The 16,006-nt window shown below is 45.0% G+C and overlaps 1 protein-coding gene across 1 annotated transcript in view; it reads left to right on the top strand.

Annotated features, from left to right (window-relative positions):
* The first annotated feature begins 4,606 nt into the window (after nt 1-4,606).
* LOC126176523 (axoneme-associated protein mst101(2)-like) overlaps nt 4,607-16,006 on the top strand; it is a 44,907-nt gene continuing 33,507 nt past the window's right edge. Inside the window, exon 1 of the mRNA XM_049923679.1 lies at nt 4,607-4,815. Within this exon, the coding sequence (XP_049779636.1) occupies nt 4,607-4,815 (209 nt within the window). The remainder of the gene's footprint in view (nt 4,816-16,006) is intronic.

Here is a 16,006-nt window from a genome sequence, read left to right as displayed (position 1 = left end):
TGTAGTGAGTCATTTCAGCTTCACAGCCGACGGTAATATTAGTCAAGCAATTCACTGAAGAATTAATATAATACCCGCATAATGATCTCTGTAGTCATACTGCGTATTTAGCAGCTCGTTCATTGAATCAGATTACTCAAGCTGACGCCAAATAAAGGGAAGCGACGACGCCCCCACACTATCTCTACGTTGATAGCGCTAGATTAAATGCGCCACCATTAACGTTACTGTAATCAATTTGACGGTATAACACCACCACATCCACTGACAAGCTGTACAGTTATCACAGAGTTGCTACTCGCAATAATTACAAGTTGCTGATGTTTGTCAAGAATAGAGGAAACCGCCTCTCGAATTTGAAGATCCATTTGCATTATGCCAATACAGAGATAATCTTAAACAACAATAAGAGGTTACCCAGCCAAGGGACGAGTCCATGTGTTGTCTCGTGTTCTTGCAGTTTCATATTAATGCAGTTCGCGATGGTTTCATATGGGAATTATCGAAGGATAATTGCTGGAACACTCAAGCAGCTCAAGAACGCCTCATTCTGGATTGAATACGGCTCGGAAAGCAACGTTAGACATTTCCGTCCGTCTCCTGACGACTTACTGAATGAAATCTGAAGTGCACTCACAGTTGTGTTGCCTGCCGTATGAATTCTGTGAAGTGTTGTGGCAGCTGGCAGTCTTTGTTGAATTCAGACGTGTGCAAATATTTTCACTGCTCTAGGGGGAACTTATTTTTGTTGCGTTTTTCCATACCATAATTAATACAGTAAACGGTGTTAACACAGCGAACGGTACAGTAATTCATGAATGGAAACAGTTTGTTGGACAAGACAATGGAGAGCTCCCTGGTTTCTGCGTTTCCGATAGGGCCTACTAGATGAATCTGGTGTCATTATGCTTCAGAACCCTAAACATTTTTTCACTTCATACTAAAACAAAAGCTATGATATGAGAAGAGGAAATTACTTATGCTTCTCGGTAACTTTCGTTTTTAGTGTTTATTTTCTCACTTTATACTGAAACATGGACGTTGATATGAGAGGAGGGAATGAAGTACACGCTTCCAAAATCTATTTTCTTGTGTGCTGCTACTGCGTGCGTGAAAGCTCTTAAGTTAATTTTTATATGTTGGATAAATTTGTTGTCAACTCACATTACTTAGTGAGAAGGTTCCTATTTTCTTGGGATTAAAATAGAGTGGACATTTGATTACTTGTTAACATGCTGAGGACTAGTGACACGATACCCGTTCCAATTGCTCCTCAGCACCTGATAGCAGAGAATCACGTTAGTTACTGCAAGAACATGCACGCAGTGATGTCTGCTAACTGCAGTCAGAGCAAATGTGGTTTATTTCTGTTTATGGCGAAGCGTCCGCTGCAGTGTCAACGCTCAGCCAACAAAGAAATCGCTGCAGCAAAGTGCATTGCTAATCGCTGCACTTGTCGCGAGCCGCGACAACAAGAGCGCACTGTCTCTGTTAACTATATTTTGGAGTAAATAGATTTTTCTTACATAACAATGTGTAGGGCATGGGTTAGGTAAAAATTCATTTTCTAACTTTGCATTAAAATACTTCACAGTGATTTTGAATCCGATTTGTACTGCATTGTTTTACGTCATAACATTTATTTATCCACTGTTGGAACTAGTCTCGTTTCTTATCTGATTAGCTAGTTGTGATTTTTTATTTAGTACATTTGTGTTCGTCTTTGTAACAATAAATTGTCTCGCATTATATATATTTTATGCTTTGCATCACAAACGCACCAGTCATAATTCACCCTCAGTGGAATCAAGAGACGAGAGTTCGTGTTATCGTACTGATTTAGGACAGAAATTACTGCCCGTCTGAAGCCGGTGAGAGGTATGGAGTACGTAAGATGACAGCTAGGCGTTGGTGGAGTAACTATGGTATTTAGAAACAAGCCGTATCGGGGGGAAAGTGGGAGTGGGCAACCCCATGTGTTCAATGAGAGGGACGACCGATGTCTGTTCTACAATACACACACCACTCCATTCGTCAGTTGCCGTCAACTGGGAGAGGTATCTCAGTTTCCTGGTAGTGCAAGAACTGTGAGGAGGAGACAAAGATCACGGACCCGTATGCCAAAGAGGTGCTATAAAGCAACGCTTTACAGATACCAGAAGATCGACTATACGGCTTTTGCGGCAGAGTATATCGATTTTGACTGGAGCAGAGTCATATTAGCCGAAGAGAAAATATTTTCTTCCGTCACCAATGCTCCGGTTCAGGTGAGATATCAAAGTTATTTTATATAGCATCGTAAATGATACTGTGGTTGATGGAAGTGACTTTATGGATTGTAATGCAGAATAGTAGTTGTAAAATACTTTTGTTATTTCGTTAAATTTGTTTGGTATCGCCTTTTTTACATAAGTAGTTGTGTTGAATTGTAGTTGTGTTGAATTAGTCAGCGTTTTCATTGACAAATATTTTTGATATTTTAGGTGTACCGGCCACGGGGAGTATGTTTCAGTCCGAAGTATCTCGTGGAAAGAGAGAGAAGTGGACGCTTTCCTTTTGGCGTTTGGGGCTACATCTCGGCTCGGGGAGCAGGGCTTTATTGAATATTAAGGGGAACATCAACGGGGAGGCGTATGTTAACATTTTCGAACATATAACGAAGCCAAGCGCTGAGCTGCTGTAACCTGAATCAGACATATTTCCTGCAAGTATGAACAGCAAGTGGCATGAAAGCTGTTTCATAGTTTGCAAATACTGATTCACTCTTTTCCTATGGCCTATAATTTATAGAAGAAACTGTTATATTCCGTCGTTTGGTGGTCTCTTGATGTTCTCAATATTGTTGTTGCATTTTGTTCGATCATGTCGTCCTTAAAGTAGAGGTTCCTCTTTGCCCCAGTAGCCCCTAGCCTCTCACTTTCTCTGTAAATACATCGATGAGGATGATGTATATAAAGATGTGTCAAATGATTTGCATCTCTGAGTGCTTTCAGATTTTTCATTGTTTCCACACATATTGTCGTAGTAGCTGTCCCTTGCATGTAAGCTACAGTTCCTTCTAGAAAGTGCAGCGTGGTCGATTAAGCATGCCCAGAGCTTACTATTACAGGGTACTGTGTGCGCTTACCATTCCCCAGCTCAGTAACCCTGGCGTCGCCAAGCCCATACTCAGGGAACAAATGCTGAGCCCCTGAGGAGTGCATCGATTTTCCTGCAGCGTAAACCATCTGAACTGGAAATGGTTAAGGAACGGCAGGTCGTTTGTCTGAAGAAGCGCAGAAGAAGCGCAGAAGAAACACCAAGAAGTGTTTCGTTTGGCCTCAAAAGCAATACTACCCAATTACCAAACGTAATACCGTGATGTGGCTGTTGGGGAAATATCTCACCTACACAGTAAACAAGACGATGCTGACAACAAATCAGATTTCCACAATTACATGCTTACAGAGTACTGGAAGTTGAAACGGCATGGGAACATAAAACAGAAATTTGAGAAAATTCGGAAAGGATCGTATACGATAGCGGGAGGACCGGAAGAAGGAGTTTAACTGAAAGAACGTATTGTAAAAGAAAATTTCAAGAATAATTTTAGTTTCGTAAGTATATTAAAGTTAAGAGATTATAGTTTCTATAGTCCGACTCATTTCAGTTTGAGCAGTTTTCACAGTTGCTGACCTATTAAATTAAGAAGAAGACTACAATAAAAGGTCACGCAGTACTTTCAAAACCAGAAATGTATCTTACTTTCTTCTCATTCTGCAATCTATTGCTTTACGACACACGCAATAAGTACTGTTCCTTGTTTTTACGCTAGTGAGAGAACACAAGGTAAGGTGAAAATCTCTAAAAATAGTAAGAGTTAGTTCCGTTTCAGACGCCGTGATTATGGCACAGCTTTACTGCTGTGTTTCGAAGTCTCTACTAATTGTTCCTATTTATTCTATGTGTTGTGTTTTGTGTCTGTGCTTGCTGTGTCTACGTTTCTTTCATTTCTTTCATTTCTTTGCTGAGTGGTTTCGGCAGCTGTTTAACTGCTGCTATGGCTGCAGTGGTGCCCAGAAAACTAACTTTGCTATTTGGATTTGACGAGGCTACGCGCGCGCGTGTAGCTGCTATCCCCTCCTTTGTGGTGCTGGAACTGATTTTACATATTATTTTGAAGGGAAAGTTGAACTCTGCCATAATTCGGTGAGTACAGTAGCAGTTTCGAATGTTGATATTTATATCAAACATGTCAATATTGACTAGGCGCCCGAGGCAGGTTATTTAAAAGACGTTTTATCTAAGTATCGTGACAGCTAGAAAATTAGGAATTAACTGGTCAGTCCAACAAAGATTGAAATTTTTTAGCGGTCGACATCCACGTCGAACAAAATATTCCGTCTTATATTCTAGTTTGCGGTTACAAGGGACATGTTCTCTACAATGGGCAGATTCTGACCTGTCCTATGTAATGAGCGTGGGCACTTGAGGCAGGACTGCCCGGAAAGCGTATTCGTGTTGCAAAACAACTTACAACAGCGCCTACCGTTAACTCTGGCCTACCTTGCGACTGAGAATTCAATGACAAACGGGTTCTCCCATCAAGGAGTAAGTTGGGGACAGGATGCAGAATCATGTTGATGAATTCCTGCCGTTAGCTAAAAAGGAGTATTTAGACAATTCTGTTGAGAGTTGTGTAGTTACTAACAAGAGACACCGAACTCACGACGGCCGAAGTACAGAGGAGGAGGAGGAGGAGGAGGAGGAGGAGGAGGCAGAAGATTATGAAATTAACCTACCTAGGAAAGTCTTAGATGGCATTCAGAAACCAATGTCAGCGGCTGCGGTTTTGAAACATGTAATTTAATTTTTAGCTCCGTTTCAAATGTGCCAATAAGTAAGTCAAATACACCACCAACAAACGAGCAGGCCGACGTGACGTCACAACGACGCCTGCCAGCCCAGGCACGTCAACCAGTGCAGACAGACTAGGCGGAGGTTGATTCCACAAGTAAATGAGGAAACAGTGAGTTTCCGTAAACAGCCGGCAACTTCACCTCCTCAGCCCGATGACAAACCAGCAGAAGACTCGAGCGTGGACAAAGAAACAGCGAACGAAAGTGAACGTAGAAGAGCTCGGACGCATGAGGAAGTCTAAGAGTCTGAGCAAAGGCCGCTAACAGCGGAAAGGAGGCTGGCGACGGACGTCAGCTCAGATTCTCCCTCCCCGTCCTCAGCGGGTATATTACACCGACACTCAGTGCAACCAAACGTCAATACTGTTTGCAAAGAACAAAAAGAAAGAATCCAACGAAAAAAGTGACGCAAATTTTAAGTCTGATTCTCATGAATTTTCTGGCGAGGAATGATGAAATGACGTAACTAGACACATGTAGTAGAAATGTTATGCTAAAATCCTATGTAATTGCCACGTTAAACATTAACAGGATCCAGTCGGATTTAAACGTAAATCCCCTATCAGTTTTTAAATGACTCAGCAACGGACATAGTTCTTCCACAAGCAGTTCTATCACCACACCATAACCTTTCCAGTTATGTAGGGTTTTACAATGTTTGACCTGAAGCGGAAGTGGGTACGGCCATTTTAGTTACAGAAGGCATTCCAGTACAAAATATTCGTGAATTAGACTCCGAGAGAGGGACGAACCACGATCGCTGGTGATACCTTTGCTAATGATACGCCCCTCTGGTAGTACTCTCCGAACAGCAAGTGCCACGTTATTTAAAGAAGCCATAATTTACCTCTAAGAGAACTCCTTCTCAACTCCGTGTCCTGAAGCGAAAAGATCAGGCTCTTCATTTTAGTTTCTCCAGTGCTGACCTCTAACTGAAAGATATCCTACATTCGTGAAATTCACACTTATCAGTACAAACTCGTGTTTTAGGGTTGACGTAATTCGTGTCTGAAGATCTATAAAGCGAAGTGTTAAACGTTGAAACTTTTCCTGTCACATTTCCCGACCGCAGTGCACTGTTAGCGTGTGTAAATCTCACACTGCAACCCTCTTTCCAAGTTCGAAGTCAATAATATAAATATTTCCTGATTATCGGATATAGAATACGCACTAACTAATGCTTCGATACTGTGCATAGCTTCACTCAACTTTCGAAGTGCGATCGAATGGTGGACCAGACGAGGGAAAGCGAAGTTCAGGTTAGCTTTAATATCCTTCAATACAGACAAGGCCGGGGAATGGAGAAACACCGAAGGCTTTTACTTTACCATCAGGCGGGAGCAGTGACACCACGAATTAAACATGTTAAACAAATAAAAACCAAATTAATGATCTTTAACTATTTAGAACTAGAGTAACTTAAGATACGATTCAAAGTGAAATCACCAAATGAAGATGAGGCTTCTGCCTTGTACCATCTTATCAGGCACAGAAAAAAAACAGAAGTAGCAACTGGCCACCGTACCGACACTGAGGTGGGTCTTCATGGCGCATGAGATAGCCGTGGATCACCCGAGAGTGGCCGATGCAGAGCCGGCAGAGGACCACGGAGTCCCCGCGAGAGGCCCGCATGGAGGAATTCCACACATTCGTAGTCTCCTTTATGACATGCAGTTTATTGCGCGTACCAAAGTTATGCCATTAAATATCTCAAAGCCGAAATACCTTGCGGCAGGTCAGTTTCAGAGGTGGCGATCTCCAGAAGCGGTTTCCACGTAGCCTGTCGGCAAGTTCATTGCTGGGGATTCCTAGGTGTCCTGCGGTCCAGAAACACCACCGAACGACCTGACCGTTCCAGGGCATAGAGGGACTCCTGGATGGTCGTTACTGGAAGGAGGCGAGGGTAGCACTGGTCAATAGCTTGTAAGCTGCTCAAGAAGTCACTACAGACAAGGAAGGACCCGCCAGAGCACGAAATGCTATGCTGAAGAGAATGAGATATGGCCACCAGCTGTGTAGTGTAAACACTGCAGCCATTTGGCAAGGAGCCCTGTTCAATATATCCTCTGTGAACATAGGCAAAGGCAGGTGACTATCAGCCATCCAGCCGTCTGTGGCTACTTCAGAGCCCGGGTACGCATTAAGAATCTAGAGAAGGTGACAGCAGAGAGCCTTAGGAGGAAATAGGTCCTTAGGGCCATGCGGAAGTTCCGCACAAAGCTGCGGCACACCATGGAGGTGTATGTGAATGGGACTGGGGGAGAGGTGATAAAGGAAAGGACCCCATTTGAGACAGAAGGGAGAAGACACGAATCTCTATCGTAATCCCTGACCTGGGCCACTGATGTGGGAGATCAACCACAGTGGTTGAGAAACGTAGACGGTAATTTGGATGCCCAGGTGGGACAGGATTGTGTGCGACATAACTAGCGAGCAGTTGTGCGCACATTTGGGGGGGGGGGGGGAGGAAGGGGGGACTCAAGCCTCAATCAGTACTCTGGTCACTGGGCTCGTCCTAAAATCTCCCATCGTTGGTCGAACTCAACAGTGATGCACTGGGTCTAGCAACTGCGACGCTGAGGGCGCCGCCAAACCATAAACTAGATTCCCATAGGCGGTATTTAACGAGGGATTTGTAGAGCCGCAACAGTGTAGAGCCATCTGCACCCCAGTTGGTGTTGCTGAGGCAATGGAAAGCATTGAGGTGCTGCCAGCACCTCCACTTAAGCAGTTGAAGAGGAGGAAGCCAAGTAAATCAGGCATTGGTAGCTAGTCCCAAGAATCGACATGGCGCCACTGCAGTGAGTATAATCAAGGTAAAGTTCTGGTTCTGGATGAATGGTACGCCACTGACAGATGTGATTGACGCAAAACTTTGTGGCTGAAAACGAAGCCATGGGCTAGTGCCCGTGACTGCATCTTGTTCATGGCTTCCTGTAGATGGCGCTCAGCAACACTAGTGCAGGAGGATCAATAGGAAATCTAGAAGTCATCTGCATATACAGAAGGTGAGACAGATGGCACAACAGCTGCTGTTAGACCATTAATGGTTGAGAGAGAGAGAGAGAGAGAAACTCAACATGGAACCCTGTGGTACCCCATTCCCTTGGACATGGGAAGAGGGGGGGTGGGGTGGAGAAGTATGGGAGACACCAACTTCGACATGGAAAGTACGGAGCAACAGAAGCTTTTGGATAAACATCGGGAGCAGGCCCTGGAGACCACACTCATGTGTGTCAAGGATATGATGTCGCCATGTCGCGTCGTAAGATTTCTGGTTTCAAAAAAGATTGCAACCAAGTGTAGGCGTCTGGAAAAGGCTGTTTGGATGGCAGACTTGAGGGACACTACATTATCAGTGTTAGAGCAACACTGGGAGAAACCGCCCTGGCATGGATCCAGTAGACCCCATGAGTTCAGGGACCAACATGGTGCTCTCCCACCATTGCAACAGGAATAAGCCATCATTACAGACACAGTTGATGACGAGGACATGTCGCTGGTAGACCGACAAGAGATATTTAAACAAGTGAGGGTAGATGCAATCTGGCCCAGGAGTTGTGTCAGGGCACTGTGCAAGTACGCTGAGGAACTCCCACTCAGTAAACAGAGCTTTAATGGTTCACTGTGGCGTGTAGTGAACGAGAAGTATCTCCCTTCTACCCACCGTTTTAGGGTACGAGATGCTGGGGAGGGGGGTAATTCTCCGATGCACAGGCCATAGCACAGTGCTCAGCAACTACGTTTGCGACGGTAGATAACGCTCCATTGATGGAAAGGCCAGGGACACCTGCTGAAGTCTAGTACCCAAAGACACGTCTGATCTTCATCCAGACTTGTGAAGGTGACATAGGCTAACCAATTAGAGATGTGCCTTGCCCAACACTTTGTTTTTAGCTGTCGAATATGGTCACGGAGCTGTTTAAAAGCTATTGTGTGTTCCAGTGATGGATGCGGCCATCAAGGCACTGTCTTTCGCCAGGGGCGAAAAAAGAGATCGCGTTTTCCGCCGTAGAAACGATCGTTCTGGTTACTTGCTCAATCACTACATCGATGTTACCGTGTGGAGGGAGATTTAACGATGACAGCAGAGGTGAATGATGCTGGTCTACATTGTAGAAAGCCCACCTGGGGGAATGACTGAGGGAGTGACATGCAGATATGGAAGTGGTAACTACAATTGCGGCATCATTGGGCTCTCCAGTGGACAGATTGAAGTAGTTCTGGGCTGCAAAGTGATAAATCAATGGTCGAGTAAGTACCATGAGCCACACTGAAATGTGTGGGGGGTCCAGTATTTAAGAGAGCGAGTTGAGACAGTAAATTTTTCGACATCTCTGCCTCGGCCAGTAAGCATGATGCCACCCCACAAGGGGTTGTGGGCACTGAAATCCCCAGAAGTAGAGAAGATTTAGGGAGTTGATTAATCAGTGCATCAAATATGTTCAGGGCTACTGCACCATCTGGAGGAAGATATACATTGCAGATAGTTTCTGCATGATTCTTATCCTAACAGCCACAGGTATTAGAGGAGTTTGAAGGGGCACTGGCACACTACATACTGAGTTCAGGACACACCCATGCTCCACCTAACATACTATTATATTCGCTAGTTTTTGTAATAGCCCTTTAAAGCTGCGAAGAGGAGAGGTCTGTACTGCCAAGAACCTGAATTACTGGAAGGCAATGAAGAAAGCAGGTGTGGAGGTTAATAATTGTTGTAGCTCAGCCAGGTGGTGGAAAAAACCATAAGAATTCCACTGGAGGATGACGTTATCTTGAGACTGGGAAGGCATGAAGTGCTCAAGGAGGCAGTGAACGCCTCAGGGTCGCCTGCTGCCACCGATTGAGCAACTATGCCGTCAATATCCTTTGATTCCAAGGATCAAGCGAGATCTAGGTCCTCAGGGGATGCCAGAATCTCCACTTCATCCTCAGACTTTTAGAGAGTGGTGGTGTGGGTACCACTGCACTCTCTCTGTTCTTTGAAGTCTTTTGTTTCCATCTGGGAGGGTTTCACTGATTCAGTGTCAGGGACCAAGGATGATTGTTAAGACCTACGATCAGTTGCCTGTGGGTGTTTCAGCCACTGGTGGCTGTTTCTTTCCTACTGGTAGGAACCTGAGAAGGGAGTGAACCAAGGGACCCCTTCCTAGCGAGGGAAGCCAAGACAGACTTATGCTTCTCTGGCTGAGAAATGGGGTCTGATGTGCCCAATGGTTGGGGAGGCATTGTTCCTGAAGTAGGTTGTGCAGGAGCAACAGGGATAGGAGTGGCCCCCCAACATCAAGGGGCCAAGTGTAGTCTCACAACCCTGAAAGCCGACTAGAAACGGCGGAACTGATGGGGCTGAACCCTTGTTGCAGCGGCAGCTTAAGATGGCGATATGTGCACAGGATGTAGCCGTTCAAATTTCCTCTTAGCCTCAGTGAAGGTCAGTCAGTTCAGGGTCCTTTATTCCATGGCTTTTCCTTCCTTTCTGTAGGATCATGTAATCTGGCAAGCAAGGGGAATGGTGCTCTCTGCAGTTGACACAGATGGGAGGCGGGGCATATGGAGTATTGACATGTGAACGACGTCCACTATCTCGACAGGTGATGCTAAAAGTATCGCAGAAAGACATATGCCAGAACTTCCAGCACTTAAAGCACCACATTGGGGAAGAGATATATGGCTGTACATCACATTGGTAGACCATCAACTCCGCGAACTTTTTCTCTAAATGCTCTACAAAAGCCTGTGGCTTCAGCGACACGAAGGATTCTCCCAACAGCTCTCACGCCTACAAGGTACTGGAGCTAATAAGGTTCACTTCCATGCTTAGCCTGGCATTCCTCCCGTGATCGGGCCAGTGAGGGTAACGATTTGGGGTCATACTTCCTTGCATTAAACTGAGACCTTGAGCACTTAAGAGACTGCTGGTGTTTGATCACCAGCAAGTGATGACATAGCGCCACCCAGCCTCAGCGAAGGCCACCTGGCAAGTCTTTTATTCCATGAATTTCCATTCTTTCTGGAGAATCCTACAGAACAGGGAGCACACAGGGAATAGTTCTCTCCAGTTGACACAGAGGGAGGCGTGGAACATGGAGTATTGAGATGTGAAAGAAGTCCACAATCACGTCATGTGACGCTGGAAGTACAGTGGGGAGACATATGCCCAAACTTCCATCATTTGAAGCAGTGTACTGGGGGAGGTATATAAGGCATTGCATCACAGCAGGCTACCATAACCTAGACTTCTGGTAGCGTCACCCTCAAAGATCAATATAAAGGTACCAGTGGCAACCGTATCATCCTTCAGACTACTTTAGACGTGCTGGACGAAATGAACACCCTGTCGCTCTAAGCTGGTGTGCAGCTCGTGATCAGATTGCAAAAGGAGGTTCCTGTGGAATGTAATACCCTGGATCATATTTAAGCTTTCGTAGGCCATGATGCAAACAAACATCCCCAGCCTGTCGCAGGTGAGTAATGCCCATGACTGGGCAGAGGATGCTTTTTTTATCTGAACTGACCCAGGTCGCCTTTTGGACAATCCCTCCACCTCCCGAAGCTTTTTCCGTAAATGCTCCAAAAAAACTGAGGCTTTGTTGAAATTGATTCCTCAACTGTCCTCATACATACTAGATACTGGGGCAAATAATCTTTACTTCCATCCTTAGCCTCCTGTTCCTCCCATGGTGTGGCCAGGTAGGGGAACGATCTGGGGTAATACTTCCTTGTATTAATGTGAGACCTCGAATACTTAGAGACTGCTGGTATTTAACCACCAGCGAGAGGTTACATCGTCCGCTTAACGGCATGTCATCCACTCAGATTCCCCCCCACTCTGACCAGGGATCCTCCCCACAGGCACCACCCAGCGTCAGCAAAAGGCCACCTAGCAAGATGGCCATTGCTGGGAGTCCAGATGCCCTGGAGTATGGGCGTCTACTCCTTGGAATATGTGGGAAATTAATGGCGCAGACATCAGCAGAGCGATCCCTGTGTAGTCTGGGGTATCAGGTGCAACCAAATAAACAAGTCCATTATCATTGTTGGTACAGAAAACGACACCGCACAGCTGATGGAGGAAAACGCGCCCAGGAAGGTGCCCTCGCCAAACAGCTGGAGAATGAGCGGAAGTACAAATCTACGACAGTAAAGTAAGCTAGAGATCTCAGTGCACAATGAACATGATGCACTGCGTAAGGCGCCCTTCCTCAGTTGGCTTGCTCATCGGAAAAATTGATGAATGGAGGTCCATTTACTTCTGAATACAGGGACATCATGACAGTATCGGCTGTGAACAACATGAAGGACGCTCTAATTTTCGTCGATTTCCGCGAAACCTCTGATCGGATAAATCACATAACTATTCGAAACAATGAAGAAAACCGGTTTCCTTCAACGATCCGTACTGCGACTGTTATACAGGCAAATATGGTTAACTGTCACAATACTAAGCAACAAAGGATAGGGCGAAGTGTTCCACGAGGCAGCCCGCTCTCCACGTTCCTTTTATTCTGTCCTTGGAGCCGTTCTTACAACATGCTCATTCCAACCTTACTGGGATATTATTCGGACAAAGAACAGCAATACGAGCCTACATTGACGATGTGAGGTATTTAAGAACAGCGAAGATGTAACTGTTTTAGAAAGAACTCCTAAAAATCACTGAATTGGGTCTGGCGCAACAAAAGCAAACTTTTAACTTACTGGGTCTCGACCAAATAAAAAAACAATAGGAAAACGAGTCATAAAACATCAAATATGAGCGACAGTCCATACAGATCTTACATAAATGCCAGCTACCTCAGTGATGGCATCACTAATTCTGACATTGTGACAGAAAGCGCTGTAATATGAGAAAAAAAGAAAATCGAGGTGAGATATAAAGCTGTAAAGCTATAAATAAATGCGCAAATGTGAACTGGGAAGCCAATGGAAAAACACCCGTATCAATTGCTTGTCTTCAAATGTGGTATTGACTGGTACAAAGCAGTCAAGAATATCGGAGGAGGAGGAGGAGGAGGAGGAGGAGGAGGAGGAGAGTAGTATTTAACGTTCCGTCGACAACGAGGTCATTAGAGACGGAGCGCAAGCTCGGGTGAGGGAAGGATAGGGAAGGAAATCGGCCGTGCCCTTTCAAAGGAACCATCCCGGCATTTACCTAAAGCGATTTAGGGAAATCACGGAAAACCTAAATCAGGATGGCCGGAGACGGGATTGAACCGTCGTCCTCCCAAATGCGAGTCCAGCGTACTAACCACTGCGCCACCTCGCTCGGTCAGTACCACCAGCACTGATGAAAGAGTTTCTGTAGAGGGAATCAGTAAAACCAACCTCTGTTCCATGTACGAACTTTCTCACGCTATACTACACAGACCCACCTGTGGGGACCACATAGGCAAGTGGAACTGGAGCAAGGGGTGTGTGGCCCGTCTGTACCGATCATCCGCTGTGTGTGGATCTTCATAAATACTCTACAGACCGCAAACGATGTACTGTGCGGCGAGAAGAAACAACTATTCATTGGTTAATGGGCACCTATGCCATCAGTTTAGGTCATGACATCACAGACTTTAAAGTACACATGTTGCGTGAGTTTGATAAAATCAAGAAATACACTGATCACAAGTAGTATGGAAACGCGTTAAAAATTAGGTTTGACATGGATGTTTTATAATAGACAGTCCTGCGCACAGGGACTAAAAGCACTGAAGGAAAGAAATTTTATAATACGTTTGAATACTTACTACGCATTTCTGATTTTTGTTAATTTTCGAAGTTTTATCAGAAGAATACACTTGTTTCATAAAGGACATTAGATTATATATCTGTTTTATGAAATGAAATACTTCATTTGTTTTCTGTTAAGAAGCTTCTACAAAGTTCAAAATGGTACAAATGGCTCTGAGCACTATGGGACTTAACATCTGTCGTCATCAGTCCCCTAGAACTTTGAACTACTTAAACCTAACTAACAGAAGGACATCACACACATCAATGCCCTAGGCAGGATTCGAACCTGCGACCGTAGCGGTCGCGAGGTTCCAGACTGAAGGGCCTAGAATCACCACATCGGCCACATCGGCCGGCTTCTACACAGTTATTTTAACTAAGATGTGAAATTTCAGCAGCTACAAGAAACGTTCATCGACTTCCCCTAGTATCTACCGCAAAACTAAAAATACAACGAAGGAGACATGACTTATCACGCTGAAGAAAATACGGAATTTGTTTAAAAATCTGCAATGAAGCGCCAAAGAAATTGGTATAGGCATGCGTACTCAAATACAGAGTAATGTAAACAGGAAGAACAGGGCGCTGAGGTCGCTATCGCCTATGTAAGACTAGTAACGACTCAGTTGTTAGATCGGTTACTGCTGCTACAATGGCAGGTTACGGAGGTTAAAGTGAGTTTAAACGTGGTGTTATAGTCGGCGAACGAGCGATGGGACAACATCTCCGAAGTAGCGATGAAATGTGAATTTTCACGTACGACCATTTCACGAGTGTACAGTGAATATCAGGAATCCGACATTACATCTCCGACATCGCTGAGGCCGGAAAAAGATCATGCAAGAACGGAACAGATGACTGAAGAGAATCATTCAGCGTGACAATTGCAGCCCTTCCGTAGATTGCTGCAAATTTCAGTGTCGGTCCATCAAGTGTCAGCGTGTGAACCATTCAATGAAACATCATCGATATGGGCTTTCGGAGCCTAAGGCCCACTCATGTACCCTTGGCGACTGCATGACAAAGCTTTACGCCTCGCTTGGGCCCTTCAACACCGACATTGGATTGTTGATAACTGGAAACGTGTTACCCGGTCGGACGGGTCTCATTTCAAATTGTATCGAGAGGATGGACGTGTACGGGTATGGAGGCAACCTCACGAATCTATGGACCCTCCATGTCAGCAGGAGACTGTTCAAGCTGGTGGAGGCTCTATAAGGCTGTGGAGCGTGTGCAGTTAGAGTGATATGGGACTCTCGGTACGTGTAGATACGACTCCGACAGGTGAACCGTACATAAGCATCCTGTCTTATCAGCTGCATCCATTTATGTCCATTGTGCACTCTGACGAACTTTGGCAACTCCAGCAGGACAATGCGACATCCCACACTCGATAATTGCTACAGAGTGACTCCAGGAACAACTCTTCTGGTTCTGAGCACTTCTGCTGGCCACCAAACTGCCCAGACAAGAACGTTATCGAGCATATCTGGGATGCCTTGCAATGTGCTATTCAGATGAGATCTCCACCTCCTCGTACTCTTAGATTTATGGACAGCCCAGCAGGGTTCATGGTGTCAGTTCCCTCCAGCACTACTTCAGGTATTAGTCAAACCCATGTCACGTCGTGTTGCGCCACTTCTGCATGCTCGCGGAGGCCCAATACGATCTTAGGCATGTGTATCAGTTTATTTGGCTCTTTAGTGAAGTTTAGAAGCTCATCGATGGAGGCCAAACTGGAGAACGCAAGAGGTCGGTCTAAAATCGGAGGTCTGGAGACCCCATAAAAAAGTTGTACATAGAAGTTATGAATAGGCACGGGGATGTCCACAAAGTGCCCTATCAGTCAGAACTGGATTCTATTTTTGACGCTAACTTACACCGATGTACAACAATGCTTGTTCAAGGTCTCATTTACAGCTTCAGTACCATCAACTACATCAGTTGGCACAATAATGAAAAACAAAATAAAGGAAACTCATTAATTTTAGTTCTATAGGGTGTCCAGAAAAGAACTCCCTCATTTCAAAATTAAATATTTCGAAGACAAAGATCGATAGAGGAATGCAGTAAACGGTATGTTTATTGTGAAAGCTGTAAGAAGTTTATACAGCAGTTTGAAATAATAGTTACAAAAGCTGCTAACAGATGGCGCTGTAATCGCCATACGTAATGCCTAGTATAAATAGTGATCCGAAGCCCAGAGCGATCAGTTCCACTATTGAAACGTGAAAGGAGGTTAGCGTACCGAAGGAAGAGATTAAAACCATGTACTCCATTGAACAACGCGTTTTTCTGGTACTAGAGTACCACAGCTTAGATAGTCCTACAAGGCGAAGTTTTCAAGCACGTTTTAATGTTCCGAAAGGACCCGATGCGAA

The sequence above is a fragment of the Schistocerca cancellata genome, chromosome 3 (assembly GCF_023864275.1).
Source record: "Schistocerca cancellata isolate TAMUIC-IGC-003103 chromosome 3, iqSchCanc2.1, whole genome shotgun sequence".
NCBI lineage: Eukaryota > Metazoa > Arthropoda > Insecta > Orthoptera > Acrididae > Schistocerca > Schistocerca cancellata.
The sequence above is the reverse complement of the archived record's forward strand: the minus strand, read 5'-3'. Positions and strand labels throughout refer to the sequence as shown.